The 13,918-nt window shown below is 58.8% G+C and overlaps 1 protein-coding gene across 2 annotated transcripts; it reads left to right on the top strand.

Annotated features, from left to right (window-relative positions):
• Nucleotides 1-281: 281 nt before the first annotated feature.
• On the top strand, nucleotides 282-13,454 carry BCAN (brevican). 2 transcript variants are annotated; one of them, XM_075563484.1, is made up of 13 exons: nucleotides 282-384; nucleotides 998-1,372; nucleotides 1,805-1,979; nucleotides 2,233-2,360; nucleotides 2,813-3,106; nucleotides 5,856-6,077; nucleotides 6,801-7,415; nucleotides 10,375-10,482; nucleotides 11,034-11,192; nucleotides 11,738-11,820; nucleotides 12,159-12,303; nucleotides 12,485-12,675; nucleotides 13,007-13,454. In XM_075563484.1, the coding sequence occupies exons 1-13, from the start codon at nucleotides 300-302 to the stop codon at nucleotides 13,127-13,129; spliced, it is 2,703 nt and encodes a 900-aa protein (XP_075419599.1). In that variant the 5' UTR covers nucleotides 282-299; the 3' UTR covers nucleotides 13,130-13,454. The 2 variants fall into 2 exon arrangements, 1 of the variants encoding a protein (XP_075419599.1); XR_012786909.1 differs by lacking the exon at nucleotides 13,007-13,454 and having other exon boundaries at nucleotides 11,034-11,214; nucleotides 12,485-12,623.
• Nucleotides 13,455-13,918: the final 464 nt, after the last annotated feature.

The raw sequence follows: 13,918 nt of genomic DNA on the forward strand, positions 1-13,918 counted from the left end.
CATGGTGGTAATGGGCTCTTTTACACGTAAGAAAACAAAGGCTCAGAGATGACAAGGAACTTGTCCAAGGTCACATAGCAAGTCCATTAAGACCCTGGTCCCAGCTCTGAGGAGGAATTCCTTGGCTGGGATATGGGGACTCAGATAGGCACCGTTAATAGTGGGGTGGGGTGTGGGGAGACTGGGTTTTGGAGGCCAGGTTACATGGGAACCCAAACCTATACGGGAGAGATCCGGGGAAGTCTGTACCGAGGTCTCACTCCATCCTTCCTCTTCAGATCCCTCCATCAGCCTTCATCATGGTCCCACTTCTCCTATCCCTGATGGCAGCCTTGACCCAGGTCCCTCTGGCCTTAGCTGATGCCTTGGAAAGGGACAGCTCAGGTAAGCGGTTCCACCCAGGGCCATGGTGTCTGTTTCCTGCACTCCCCTGCAGGTGGTAGGGGGTGGCCTCTTTTCTCCCTCCAACCTGCCATGGATAGAAGGGATGCGTTGTGGGACCCTGGGCAGAGAGGAGAGCTTTGGAGAGAGGACTAGGTGCTGGGCCCTAGGATTTGGCACCCTAGGAGAAGAACGGATGGAGTTGGGAGACATCCTGGAGGTGACACTGAAGGGGACGACGGATTGGGGGACTTTGGGGAGAGGGTTAAAACACACAGGAATGAGGTCAGAGTTCAGAGGACTTTAGAGAGGGTCCAGGGAATCCTGGGGTGAAACTGGGAGATTCAGGGAGCAAAGCAGAGGAATTCTGGGAGTGACGTTGACAGAAAGATTTTGAGATGGGTATGCAGGGCTGTGGGTGGGCCTGGGGACCCTACACAGGGCACAGCAGGCCTCTGGGGGCGGGGCTACGAAACCCCAGGGGAAGATGAGGGAGGCCGCGGGGGGTCTTGGGGGCAGGGGCCAGATGGTGAGGGCGGGGCTTGGAAGCCGGGGGCGGGACTCAGCCAGCGCACAGTTCAAGGCTGCAGCGGGCCCCGCCCCGCCCTGCCCACAGAGGACCGGGCCTTCCGCGTGCGCATCGCGGGCGACGCACCACTGCAGGGCGTGCTCGGCGGCGCCCTCACCATCCCGTGCCACGTCCACTACCTGAGGCCGCCACACAGCCGCCGGGCCGTGCCGGGCTCTCCGCGCGTCAAGTGGACCTTCCTATCTGGGGGCCGGGAGGCCGAGGTGCTGGTGGCGCGCGGGGTGCGCATCAAGGTGAGCGAGGCCTACAGGTTCCGCGTGGCGCTGCCCGCCTACCCTGCTTCCCTCACCGATGTCTCCCTGGCGCTGAGCGAGCTGCGGCCCAACGACTCGGGCATCTACCGCTGTGAGGTCCAGCATGGCATCGAAGACAGCAGCGACGCGGTGGAAGTCAAGGTCAAAGGTGAGGGGCGGGCTGGGAGAGGGTACGGAGGCCCCTGGTGAAGGGGGAACCTACAGGCCCATGGGGCTGAGCAGGAGTTGGAAAAGTCCTAGGGAGTTACCTGCTTCTTCTCCAGACAGAGAAAAAGTTCTACCCACAGTCTAACTGCAGCCCCTCATGCTGTAGAGTGAGAGCCGCAACGCTGGCTCTTTGTGTAGCGGGAAGGGGCCCTGGTGGTGTAAGGGTTATGACTTGAGCTGTGAACGGCGAGGTCAGCGGTTGAAAACCTCCCGCTGCCCTCGCACAGAGAGTGACCTTCTCGGTCATTCACCCGGGCATTCTACCCCGCCCTACAGGGTGGCTAGGAGTTGGATTCGACTGGAGGGCAGTGAGTACCCGCAATGGCACAGGGCCGGGGGTGGTCCGTGCTCAGGCCCTTTCTCCACTCCTCAGGGGTCGTCTTCCTTTACCGGGAGGGTTCAGCCCGCTATGCCTTCTCCTTCACTGGGGCCCAGGAGGCCTGCTCCCGCATCGGGGCCCACATCGCCACCCCCGAGCAGCTCTATGCCGCCTACCTCGGGGGCTACGAGCAGTGTGATGCCGGCTGGCTGTCGGATCAGACCGTCAGGTGGGCAAGGGGCTGACCGAGCGCGCTGTGGCCCGCAGCTGTATGAGGGGCTACGTTTAGTTGGGCATACAGGATCCCTGCCTTGAGGGATGGGGTGGGGGGGTGGGGGGGAGATTTGAGAACCTTGCTCAAAGGGTGAGGGGGGAAGTGGGGTGAAGTTGCCAAGACAACCAAGCTGTCAACAATCAAAAGTCAGCTATGTGGAGAGGGCCTGCCTTTGGATTGGATCAGTAAGAAATGCCTCCCTCCCCAGGTATCCCATCCAGACCCCCCGAGAGGCCTGTTATGGAGACATGGACGGCTTCCCTGGGGTGCGGAACTATGGGGTGGTGGACCCAGATGACCTCTATGATGTCTACTGTTATGCTGAAGACCTAAATGGTGATTGGGAGTGAAGGGTCCCCAGGAGATGGAGCCCTTCCCCAGCATTGTCGGGAGGTCTCCCTGCAGGCCTGCTTGGAGAGCACTTGACCCATCAGGCTCCCAGGGCTGCATGGTCGCGTTGGGTACCCAGGGCAAGGAGACAATCCTCTTCCAAACATTGTGGAAGAGATCACAGCCCCGGGAGGGAAGCTTTGACCCTGCCGCCACATGCTGGGCCCCTCTCTGCTCCTAGCTCCTCTGAGCCTCCACTTCCCTCTGTGCAGGATGAGGAGGCTGGGTTGGACAGGTTCCTTCCAGCGTGTGTGTGTGTGTGTGTGTGTGTAGGGGGGAGTAGTTGACCCCGTGACACGGATGAGGAGACAGAGACCTGGAGAAGCTTGCTCAGGCCCCTGTGGGAGCCCCGGGTTGGAGGGGCTTCCCAGTAACCCACCTCCCTCTTCCCCCGACAGGAGAGCTATTCCTGGGTGCCCCCCCAGATAAGCTGACATTGGAGGAGGCAAGGACATACTGCCAGGAACGGGGGGCTGAGATTGCCACCACGGGTCAGCTGTATGCGGCCTGGGATGGTGGCCTGGATCGCTGCAGCCCAGGCTGGCTGGCTGACGGCAGTGTGCGCTACCCCATCGTCAACCCCAGTCAGCGCTGTGGAGGAGGCCTGCCTGGCGTCAAGACCCTCTTCCTCTTCCCCAACCAGACTGGCTTCCCCAACAAGCACAGCCGCTTCAATGTCTATTGCTTCCGAGGTGAGTCCCCAGCCCCACAGAGACCTGTCCAGCCTGAGAAGTCCTGCCCCAGCTCGGGCCAGCCTCCCTCAGGTCTGTGCTGTTTGCTTGCAGGAGCCGGGGGTGGGGGGGTGGGGGGGGGAGGGGAAGGCAGAGCGTTGTCACCCTTAGGGCCCTAAGTCTGGGCGTGCCTCCTGGCTTGGCCTGGTTCCGCTGTGTGGCCCCCGTGGAGCGACTGCCTCCCTGCGTCTCCAACCAGGAGTCAGTCCAGGCCATTGTCTCCCACGTTCAAAGTGACCTCTCCATATTGCTTGGCCCACTAAATTCTTATTTCCTGCCGGCTCACTCAGTGTGCAGAGATGACTGACAGTCTCTGGATCCACTAAGGAATCTCACCAGCTCCTCCACTGTTCCCAGGCAACTAGAGTCCTCCCCAGAAGGAGTGGGGTGGAGGGGTCATGTTTCAGACTCTGAAGCTTGACGGTGTATGTCTGATTATTAACTACCAGAGGCTGGGCAGAGAGAATCCCCCCACCCCCAACTGGGAGCAAGTTGGGTGGAGAGGTGCTCTGGTGCTTCCCTGCCTACATCTTGAATTGGAAGGTGAAGGGAAGGCAGCGCCTGAGACTCCCAGAGGCCCAGGGTCCAGGCCACGGGTGGCTGACCATCCCGGAAGCATGATCACACTTGAGACCCTGCAGTGCTGCTAGGAGGGTGGGGTGCAGAAAAAGGAGGAGACAGTCATTATCCTCATGGAGCTCCTTCTCTGAGGGTGCAGACAGGGTGCCTCGCTGCCAGCATGAGGCGAGCCTCATCGAAAAGCATGGTTTCCTGTGGCCCCTATCTGCAGACCTCTCTGGTTGGGGGCTGCGGGCGGTGGGGAAGGGAGGTTGGCATGAAGGTGCGTCCATCTGGGAGGGACCCTTGGGACACGACTCACAATGATGATGACGATGGTGATGGTAGCTAGTATTTCTCTGCGTTGCATCTTACACCAAGCACTGCCCTGCAAAGAAACGCAGGCAGAGCTGGGGGGTGGGGAGGCGGGCAGGAATGGCGAGGGGAGAGGATTCCTGGTGTTGGGAGCAGGTGGAGGACAGGAGGTGTGTTTGTTTGCCTTGGAGCCAGGCTCACTGGAGCAGGTGATGAGGACAGGGACGTCCTATCCTGTCCTGCTCCGCTGAGCAGACAGCCCTCGGGGCATTTCATAGCCCCATTCCATCTTCGCTTTGTTGGGTTTCTCCTCTCTGTTCCTTTCCCCAAAGGACAAGACAGTGCAGCCATCCTAAACGGAATTTCCTTCCCTGAAAGGAGCAGACTCCAGAAGGAGAGGGTGGCCCTCGCTGGCCTCTGGTCCCAGCTCCAAGTTCAGCTGGTGACTATTGAAGGTTCTTTCTATATGCCCTTCACCCCGCCTGTGTCAAGGGCGCCTGTCCCCGCCAGTCGAAGGACCTTGGGGTGTAAGGCGGAATGAATGAGATCCCTCATAACCTTGCCACCCAGCCCAGGGTCCCCAGGTGCTGAGGCCACCTGGTCCATCTTTTGGCCTCCATCCCCTTACCTAGGGAACAGCTCTCACCTGAGCCTCTCTTGACCACTTTCCCTGAAGTCTCTGTATTCAGCTGTATGTTGTGCCATGGGAGAGGAAGTAAGAAAGTATTGCCACAAAATCAAACTTCTGTTCAACAAAAGTATCAAAATATGAAGGTGCTTCCGTCTCTCTAGCCCTCCCCCCATAGAATTCTGTGCTCTCTGACTTAGGCCAGGTCGAAAGGACTGTTTGGGCTTCCTTGAGGGATGCGCATGGCGTTTCTTTAACATGCTCTTTGAGTTTGGGGCACAAAAAGAGGTCGGAAGGGTCAAGATTAGAACTACAGGGTGGAGAGGGTCTGGCTGCCCACACACTCTTCCCTGCACAGCCCTTGCTCCCCCGGGAGAAGAGAAGATGCTTTGTCACAACGGGGGAAATTCCTCCCCACTTCCCTGGCCTTTTGTCACCAAGGAAGTATTCAATGTTCTGTAAACTTCTTCCCAACAAGCCCCCGTAGCATTCTGTAACCCTCGAGCAAATTGATGAAGATTCCCCCTGTGGGAGTCCCCTCAAAGCAATCTCCTGTGCTGATCTCTGCCTTGAATTTGCCCAACCCAGCAGATTCCCTTCAGCAGCCACTGTTTTGATTGGATCGGGCACTCTGGATCGTATTGGTGCATCCAAGACTTGTCCCCAGTGATGAGGCATTCCGTAAATCATCTTCATCAGCCTCAGTCTTGGATGTTCAAAGATGGATGGAAAGATCAGCTCTTGGAGCCAGCTGATCCCCCACCTCAATGTTTTCATTCAGTACCTCTTTGCTTTTCATAAGGTACCTAATGAGACTGAGGCAAACAGATTGCTGTGGGGACTCGTTCGCACCTGTCCGCTGATTGCAGAGACATGTGATGTGTGTGGAATAAACCCAGCACATATGCAGCGGAACGTTGGAGCAATGCTTTTGTACTTGCTCCAGTGTCTGTGTGTTCCTTCTTTGTGTGCAGACTGCAGGACAAGAAGCTTGTCATTTTGTCCTCCACTGCATCCTTGGGGCTTGGCTGGATACATAGCAGAGCCTTGATAGTGACTGAGGACAGCGTGACCTGGTCCGAGGGACTTCCTGGGCCCTGAGGGAGCTGCCCAGGGAAGGTGTGAGAAAAGAACCAGTGTTCTCACACTGCAGGCCATGACTCAAGAGGACACCTAGTCAGTCTCCTTTGGGCATTTTCCTCCCAACAGACTCTGCCCAGCCCTCTGCCATCCCTGAGACCTCACCCCCAGCCTCTGATGGATTGGAAGCCATTATCACCGTGACCGAGACCCTGGAGGAGCTGCAGCTGCCTCAGGACAGGGTGGAGAGCGAGTCTCGTGGGGCCATCTACTCCATTCCCATCATGGAGGATGGAGGAGGTGGAAGCTCCACCCCTGAAGACCCTGCAGAGGCCCCTAGGACCCTCCTAGGTAACTTGAATCACTTATCCTGGGGAAGTCTCCACCTGAGAGAAGTTGGGAGCAGAAGGAGCCAGCCCAGGTTGACTGCATGATTCTGTCCCATCCTTTCTCAGCAGCTCAGTGAGGCATCTCCCCCATCCCTCTCCCAACCTTCATCTTTCCAGCACATTCCACCCCCAACTCTCCGGGAAGTCTTAGCTTCGTCCAGTCTCTCTCAGCTGCACTGGCAGTCTCTAGTGCAGAGTTAGAAAGCTTGGACAGGGCTGGAAACGCTCAATTTAAGGAGTTACCCCCAGGAAAAAGGTTCCCTTTATTTGGCCCCGCCTCCTTAAATAAATAGAGTAATGGTTACAAGTTGGGCTACTAACTGTGAGGTTAGCAGTTCAAAACCACCGAGGCAGAAAGATGAGGCTTTTTACTCCTGTAAAGCATTACAGCCTCTGAAACCCACAGAGACAGTTCTGCCCTGTCCTATAGGGTCGCTATGAGTCAGACGTGAGGACAGGGAGTTTTCTGGTTTGGAGAGAGGAAAGGGAGATGCAGCAGCCATGCTGCTGGCTAGTGAGAGAGCACAAGGACTTCTCCATTCTCCCGCCACTCTGAACCTCTGACTGGAGCTCTTCTTAGGAAGTGCAGCAAAGAGGCCTCCCCAGCCCCACCTTTCCACCCAGCCCTTTCCTTTCTGCTGTCCGGACGCTGTCCTTGGTGCTGAACCCTTTGTGTTTTGTACAGAATTGGAAACCCAGTCTATGACACCTCCCCCGGGGTCCTCGGAAGAGGAAGGCAAGTTGTTGAAGGAAGAAGAGAAATACAAGGAGGAAGACGAGGAGCAGGAAGACGGGGAGGAGGAGGAGGCCCTGTGGACCCAGCCCAGCGAGTTGGGCAGCCTGGGCTCAGAGGCACCTTTCCCCACCGACCCTGCCCTGAAGCAGTTGCTGTCCCAGGTCTCTCCACCTGCGAGGGTGGTCCCACAAGCTGGTGCACTGCCACATCCTGGTGCGGGGTCAGAGGCTCCCAGGCTCCCAACAGTCCGTGAGTCACTCACTGAGACCTGGCCGACTCCCAGGTGGGAACTGGTGTCCCCACCACCTTCCACGCCATTTGGAGCAAGAGAGGTGGGGGAAGAGACTGAAGGCCCTGAGCTGTTTGAGGTCCCCCGAGGAGAGAGTGAGGAGACAGGGAGCTCCGAAGAGGCCCCTCCCCTGCTTCCAGCCACACGGGTTCCCGAGGCCCCCTTTGAAGACAATTCCGGAAGAACTGCCCTGGCAGGGACCTCAGTGCCAGCTCAGCCGGTGCTGCCCACTGACAGCGGCAGCCGAGGTGGAGTGGCCGTGGCCCCTGCATCAGGTAACTCTGCTCAAGGCTCCACCTGCCTCCTGGGCCTCCTCCTGTTTCTCCCTTTGCAGCTCTGGATCACTTGACCTGCAGTCCCTTAATCCCCATTGCCCCTGAACCTTCTGTCCTTTCTCCTCATTCTGTAACCCACTTCTACCTGGGGGTCTCCAGCCTGGGACACCCCACCTTGTAACTTCCATTCTCACTCTCTAACCCTCACCTTGTGACCTCCAACTCCATGATTCCCACCCTGCGACGCTCAGCCCCACCTCGGACCACCTGGGGCCCTTTCCTCCCCTTGGGACTCTCATCCGCCTCCCAGGGCACCCTCACACCCTGCTCAGGGTGTCTCCCTCAACTGTTGCCCTCCCCAGGGTCCAGGTCTAGAAGCACTGCCCCCTCCCCCCGTGTGCCACCCCCTTCAGCTGCCTCCCACTGACATCAGGGACTCCTGGGATTCCCTCTCCCAGTGATTGGATCCCAGGAGAGCCCCTAGCCCCACGGAGCCTTAAGTGACTACTTCTGTGAAGTATTTTTTTTCGACTGTTTCATGGAAAACAAGCCTCGGAAATAAATCTCTATTAAACCACTTTATAACCCCAACTCGAACCCTCTGTCTCCACCTCCAGCTGTCTGGTCTTTTCATTCCATGGACCTGTGTCCTAGGTCGCTCTCGGACGCTTCTCAGTCATGCCATGCCCCTCCCTCAAGTTCTCTCCTGTCTCTGTGTCTCTGCCTCTTCCTTGTTCATCCGCTGCCACCACACCCTTGCCAGTGCTGGCATCTAACAGCCCCTTCCTGCTCCCTCAGCTTCTCCCCCGGCCTGTCCACACTCTCCTTCCCTACTGCTGAGATCCCACATAGGACTGTCCATAGGATGGACCCCAGTGAGGCCCTTGTCAGCCCGGAGGCCTTTCAGGGCATGTAGCTCTTCACTGCTGATGGGGAGGCACTGCACAGCAGGGGTGTGCCTGTGTGCACTTGCATTGCTATCAACCCATCCTGGCTGCTCCCACACTGGAGTTGGCTAAGACCATCTTTGATATGCAGGCTCATTCATGCCTGGTACCTGGTGCCCCAACCCTCCCAGCCCTGATTCTCCGAAGGGGTATGGCTCTTCACCCCAATGCCCACATTCCCAACCCACCCCTGCTCCACTAATCCCTGCACTAACAACCACTCCCTCATGCCAGAGGGAATGGCTTCACCCACCCAGACCCAAGGTTTGCAAAGTCCCGAATCCTGGAGAAGACTCAAGTCAGAGATGGTGGACAACTCGGAGGGGCAGACCGATTTGAGCTGGGTTCTTGGGTTGGAGAGGAACCCCAGTATATGGGGAAAGTTGGGCTTCCCTGTGGAACTCCCTGGAAAATGCTTGCCCACCCCCCGCCCCACACTCCTTTGATGGTACAGCGTAGGCTGTGCACTCCTGCATCTCACCCCAGCTCACCCACTTCCAACTGCTGGCTGCCTGCCTGCCTAGCTGGCCTTCGGTACCATGGGCTAGGGAGGGGGAGCACCAGTGGAGGTCTCTGCTGTGTGTTAGTGACTCCAGCTTCACCACCTGGAGCATGAGGGAGAGCGAGGACCCCTGGCCTGCTACTACACAGAAGGGAAGGGTGTCAGAACTATAGTCGGGGAGGGGACGGAGGACAAAAGAAAGTCTCAGGAAGAGTTTTCTCACTGGATTCAGGGTGTCCTGGACTCCGGTGGCAGCCCTCAGCCAGGGGAGGGACTTGTGACTTGTCCCCCAGGGTTGGATGGCTGGATAGGGAGGAGCCAAGAGGAGCAACAAAGCAGGAGGGAGCTCCAGGAGGAGTCACCTCTGTGGGGCCTGGTGTCTAATGAGTTAAATAGAATGCCTCCTCCTCCCTCTCTGTCCCTTTGCCCAGGAGGACAGACCCACAGCTTGGGAGAAACCATTGGGAGAGAGGAGGTGACAGGGGGCGTGGTGCTGGATTAATTTTAACCAAAACAGCTAGGTCATCCCAGCAGAATTCTTTGAATCAACTCCAGCTTCTTTCTGAATCCCATCAGGCAATGAGATCTCAGGCCAGAGTGAAGCATTGTGGGTCTTGGCCTCTACCACTAGGCACGGGTTGTGCTGTCTGAAGGGCCCCACTCAGGGAAGATCTTAACTCGGGCTGAGGGCCCTGACCTGCACTGTCAGCCTATAGGACCACCTTCCCTGGGGTCATCCAAACCGCTAAGAGGCGAACCAAGGAACGCACATCCCTGTGGGAGGATGGCCAGAGCTCACCCCAGGAGCCAGAGGGAAAGAGTGAGGAGTGGAGAGGGCAGATAGCCTAGCCACTGGGCAGATCCAGACAGCCTAGTCCAGGCTTTCAGACAAGCACAGCAGGAGGCCAGGGAGCCTGAGGAGAAGTGAACTGGCGAGCAGAAGAAGGAGTCTGAGGAGGGGAAGGTAAAAGGGAGGTCAGACGATGCTGAGACAAAGCCACGTCGGTCCCTGGGAGAGTGTGGATCTCCACTGACGCTGACCTGCCCACTGGACAGTGCAATGAATGGTTAGGCTCCCCTTGGGCCACCCAAGTCCTAGGTCCCTGAGGCAATAAGGTCAGGCCACACCCCACTGTTGCTATGACTACTGTCTTAAGACCAACTGGAACAAAGAAAACTAAACTCGAACCAGGGAGAAGTAACCTGCCCAAGGTCATGCAGCCTAACCAGGATCCAGATGAAAACCCCAGCCTCAGGACTAACACCCAGTAGCTCTACCCCAGAGTGTAGGGGGTCTCCGGGGTCGCTGGGCACTTCCCTTTAGCCCTCTCCGACTGGGAGCACCGCCCACACCGGGATGAGCTAATGCTGACGTGGTGAGGGAGGGGAGACAAACTCTGGGCTGGGCTGTGCGCAGAAGCCGATCCCAGGGTGAACTTTCAGGGTGCTGTGATACCTCCCAGGCCCAAGCAACTGAGCTGTGCCCCACCTCACTCTCTCCCGCTCTCAGGTGACTGTGTCCCCAGCCCCTGCCGCAATGGCGGGACATGCTTGGAGGAGGAGGAAGGGGTCCGCTGCCTGTGCTTGCCTGGCTATGGCGGGGAGCTGTGCGAGCTTGGTGAGTGTGCTGCGGGGCGCGGTGGGGAGAGGTCTAGAACCTGGGTCCTGCCGCTTGTGCTAGTTCCGAAGGAACTCTCAGTAATAGGCAAAGTCACTTCACCGCTTTGAACCCCAGGCTCGACTTTCTTATCTATTAGCTGGGACCCAAATGCCTCGCTCGGGGTGTTCCTGGGACAGGAGAGCTTAGCACACTCCTGGCATTTCGGAGCCACTCCATCCGGGCCCGTTTCCATTCTCCGGGGAAGAGAGGAGGGCGCCAGTCTTTGGAGAGTGGGATGGAGGAAGACAGAGGCTCAGGCTTACAGCCTTGCACCTACCGGGACCCGAGCCGAAGCGCCGCGCCGCTCCGCTGCAGCTCGGGCTCCCGCCCCGCTCCTCACGCATTACCAGCTCCGTGGGCCCGCCTCCTGCTCTTTAGCCCCGCCTCTCGACCGGCGGCGGTGGGAGGAGCCAGGTGGTCCGGGAGGAGCCAGGTGGCCCTGGAGGGCTCCAAGCTCCTCCCGGCTGCCGGGGTCTCCCGCCACAGTGGCCGGTCCTTCTGTGCCCCAGGCCTCCGCTTCTGCAGCCCCGGCTGGGATGCCTTCCAGGGCGCCTGCTACCGGCATTTTTCCACGCGGAGGAGCTGGGAGGAGGCCGAGACCCAGTGCCGGCTGTACGGCGCGCACCTGGCCAGCGTCAGCACGCCGGAGGAACAGGACTTCATCAACAGTGGGCGGCCGGGCACCCCGCCGTGCGCGCCCTCGCTCGCGCTCCCTCGTGCAGCCCTGCTCATTCATTCACGCGCTCATGACTTGGCTCGCCTCTTTCCTCCGCTGCTCCATTTTCTCCTTACCTCCCATTCCACGCTGGGGAAATGGGGCTTTGACTGGTGGGGGGGTTCACCCGTAGGAGCCTGGCCTTGTCTCCTCGTGAGACCCGCTGTCAGTCCGCGTCAGGCGCCCCTTCTGCCACCTGTACGCGGGCCTCACCGAAAGTTTTTAATACTTCCCCAGTACTTGCCCTTTCTAGACTGGTTGGCATATCCCCGCCCCCCACACACACACACGACCACCCCTCCCACCCCCACCCTTGGCTCCTTTCTGTCCCAGATGCAGAAGCTGGCGGGAGAAAAGAAAACTGGGAAGCGCGGGTTGTGGGGTGCGGGTGCTCCCTGGGGAGGTCGCCCGCAAGCCGCTCGATAACGGGGAATCGCTGCCACCTGCTGGCGGAGGAACTCACTGCACACCTTCGTCTCCCCTGCCGTCATTCTCCAGATCGGTACCGGGAGTACCAGTGGATCGGGCTGAACGACAGGACCATCGAAGGCGACTTCTTGTGGTCGGATGGGGTCCCTCTGGTGAGAAACCCGAGGCGCCCCTCATGTATTGTAGTTATCTCTCTTGAAGCACTTTTGCCCTTATCCCCCAATCACACACACACACACACACACACACACACACACACACACACACACACCGTTTTCCAGGCCCCCACGCCCCCCCACTTCTCCCTGCCACCTCTTTTTCTGGTCTTCCTCTCACTTCCCCTCCAGTTCTCACCCTCTTCCTGAAGCCAGGCCTTTTCCCTAATTCTTCACCTGCCCTCTCCTGGCTGCCCCAGGGCTCCCTCTCTCCATATCCTCCAGGGCCCTATCCCTCGATGCTCCCCATTTCTAAAGCTTCCCCTAACCCCCAGCTCTACGAGAACTGGAACCCTGGGCAGCCTGACAGCTACTTCCTGTCTGGAGAGAACTGCGTGGTCATGGTGTGGCACGACCAGGGACAGTGGAGTGACGTGCCCTGCAACTACCACCTGTCCTACACCTGCAAGATGGGGCTGGGTGAGGGGGCAGGGAGAAGAGGGAGCTAAGGGATCAGGGAAACAGACTGTGCATGCATAACAGAGGGTGGGTGGGGGGGTGCCACATCCACAGGTGTGTCCCAGACCCTGCCAGCACTAACATTCTGTGGGCCCATTTGGGACCCCCGTTCTCCACTCTTCCCACGGCATGTCCCCTGCAGTGTCCTGCGGACCCCCACCAGAGCTACCCCTGGCTCAAGTGTTTGGCCGCCCACGTTTGCGCTATGAGGTGGACACAGTGCTTCGCTACCGGTGCCGGAAGGGTCTCACTCAGCGAAACCTGCCCCTGATCCGCTGCCTGGAGAACGGTCACTGGGAGCCTCCACAGATCGCCTGTGTGCCCCGAAGGCCTGTGAGTACCCGGCAGGAGGCAGGTGGGCACACTAGTGGCAATGGCCCCCCGCTCTGCCTTCCCAGCTAGCTGGGTAATCTTGAAGTAATCACTGCCACCCTGGACTGGCCCCTGCAAGGACAGAGGGGCTGGAGGCTCTGGGATCCCCTCAGTGCTGGTACCTGAGAATGCACTGCCTCCCAGGCTGGCCAGTTAAGGGGTGAGCCAGCATGGCTAGTATTTTGATGAGGTCAGGGGTCAAGGTACAAGAGGAGTAGAGGGAAGGCTCTGAGAGCAGAGGGTGTGTGGATGGGGTGGGGTGAGTTGTGACCAGCATATGTGTCTGCTTCAGGCCCGAGCTCTGCGCCCAGTGAAGGCCCCTGGAAGACCCCAGGAGTGGCTGCCAGGGCACAGAAAGGTCCTACTGCCTCGTCCCTCCAGCCCTAATTCAGGCCCACAGGGAGCAAGGCCTTGAACACTGCTGTGCCCCAGCACTGCCCTCTCAGCCACTCAACCCTCCCTTGTGGCACAATGTTACACAGTAACAGAGGTGGAGCTTGGGTCCAGGTGACAGTGCCTCTTCATCTTCATAGAAACACCTGGTTTACTCAGCCCAGCCACCCCCCTCCCACCCAGGCCCTCAGGGCAACGGGTAAGTCCCTAAGTGCCTCGACTGCTCTCCTCTCCACTCCCCCAAGGGGGCACTGTGACCACGGAGTCTGGGTTTCCAAGAGAATGATATTGCTGGATGGAGCACTTTTAAACCAGCAGGAAATAAAACTGGGCTTGAGCCCAGAAAGTTTGCCGTGTGTGTGTGTGTGTGTGTGTGTGTGTGTGTGTGTGTGTGTGTGTGTGATGCCCAGCAAATATGTGTGGCATGAAGGGACAAGGGGTTGGAGACAGGTACAGCAGGATGTTTGGAAGGAGATGAAGCAGGTAACTGGAGTGCCCTAGTCAAGCAGACCTGGCCAAGAGGAAAGCTGAGAGGGGGTCACGTTGGTACCCCCGTCTGAGGGTTCTGAGGCTGCCTATGGGATATGAGGCCATAGGGAAAGTTACAGGCGTTACAGCAGAAAGCCCAGGGATCAGCATGCGGGGCAGGAGGCACATCGTCCTGAGAGCGCGGTGTGCGCGTGCGCGGGTGGAGGTGGGCGGGAGGAATGCGGAGTCCCGCGGAACCGCCAGGGGGCGCCTCGGCTTGCTTTCCGAGGCCTCCAACGAGGACGAGGGGGCGGGGGCCGCACTTCCGGCCGGGACGAGCTGG

The sequence above is a fragment of the Tenrec ecaudatus genome, chromosome 1 (genome assembly GCF_050624435.1).
Source record: "Tenrec ecaudatus isolate mTenEca1 chromosome 1, mTenEca1.hap1, whole genome shotgun sequence".
Classification (NCBI taxonomy): Eukaryota; Metazoa; Chordata; class Mammalia; order Afrosoricida; family Tenrecidae; genus Tenrec; species Tenrec ecaudatus.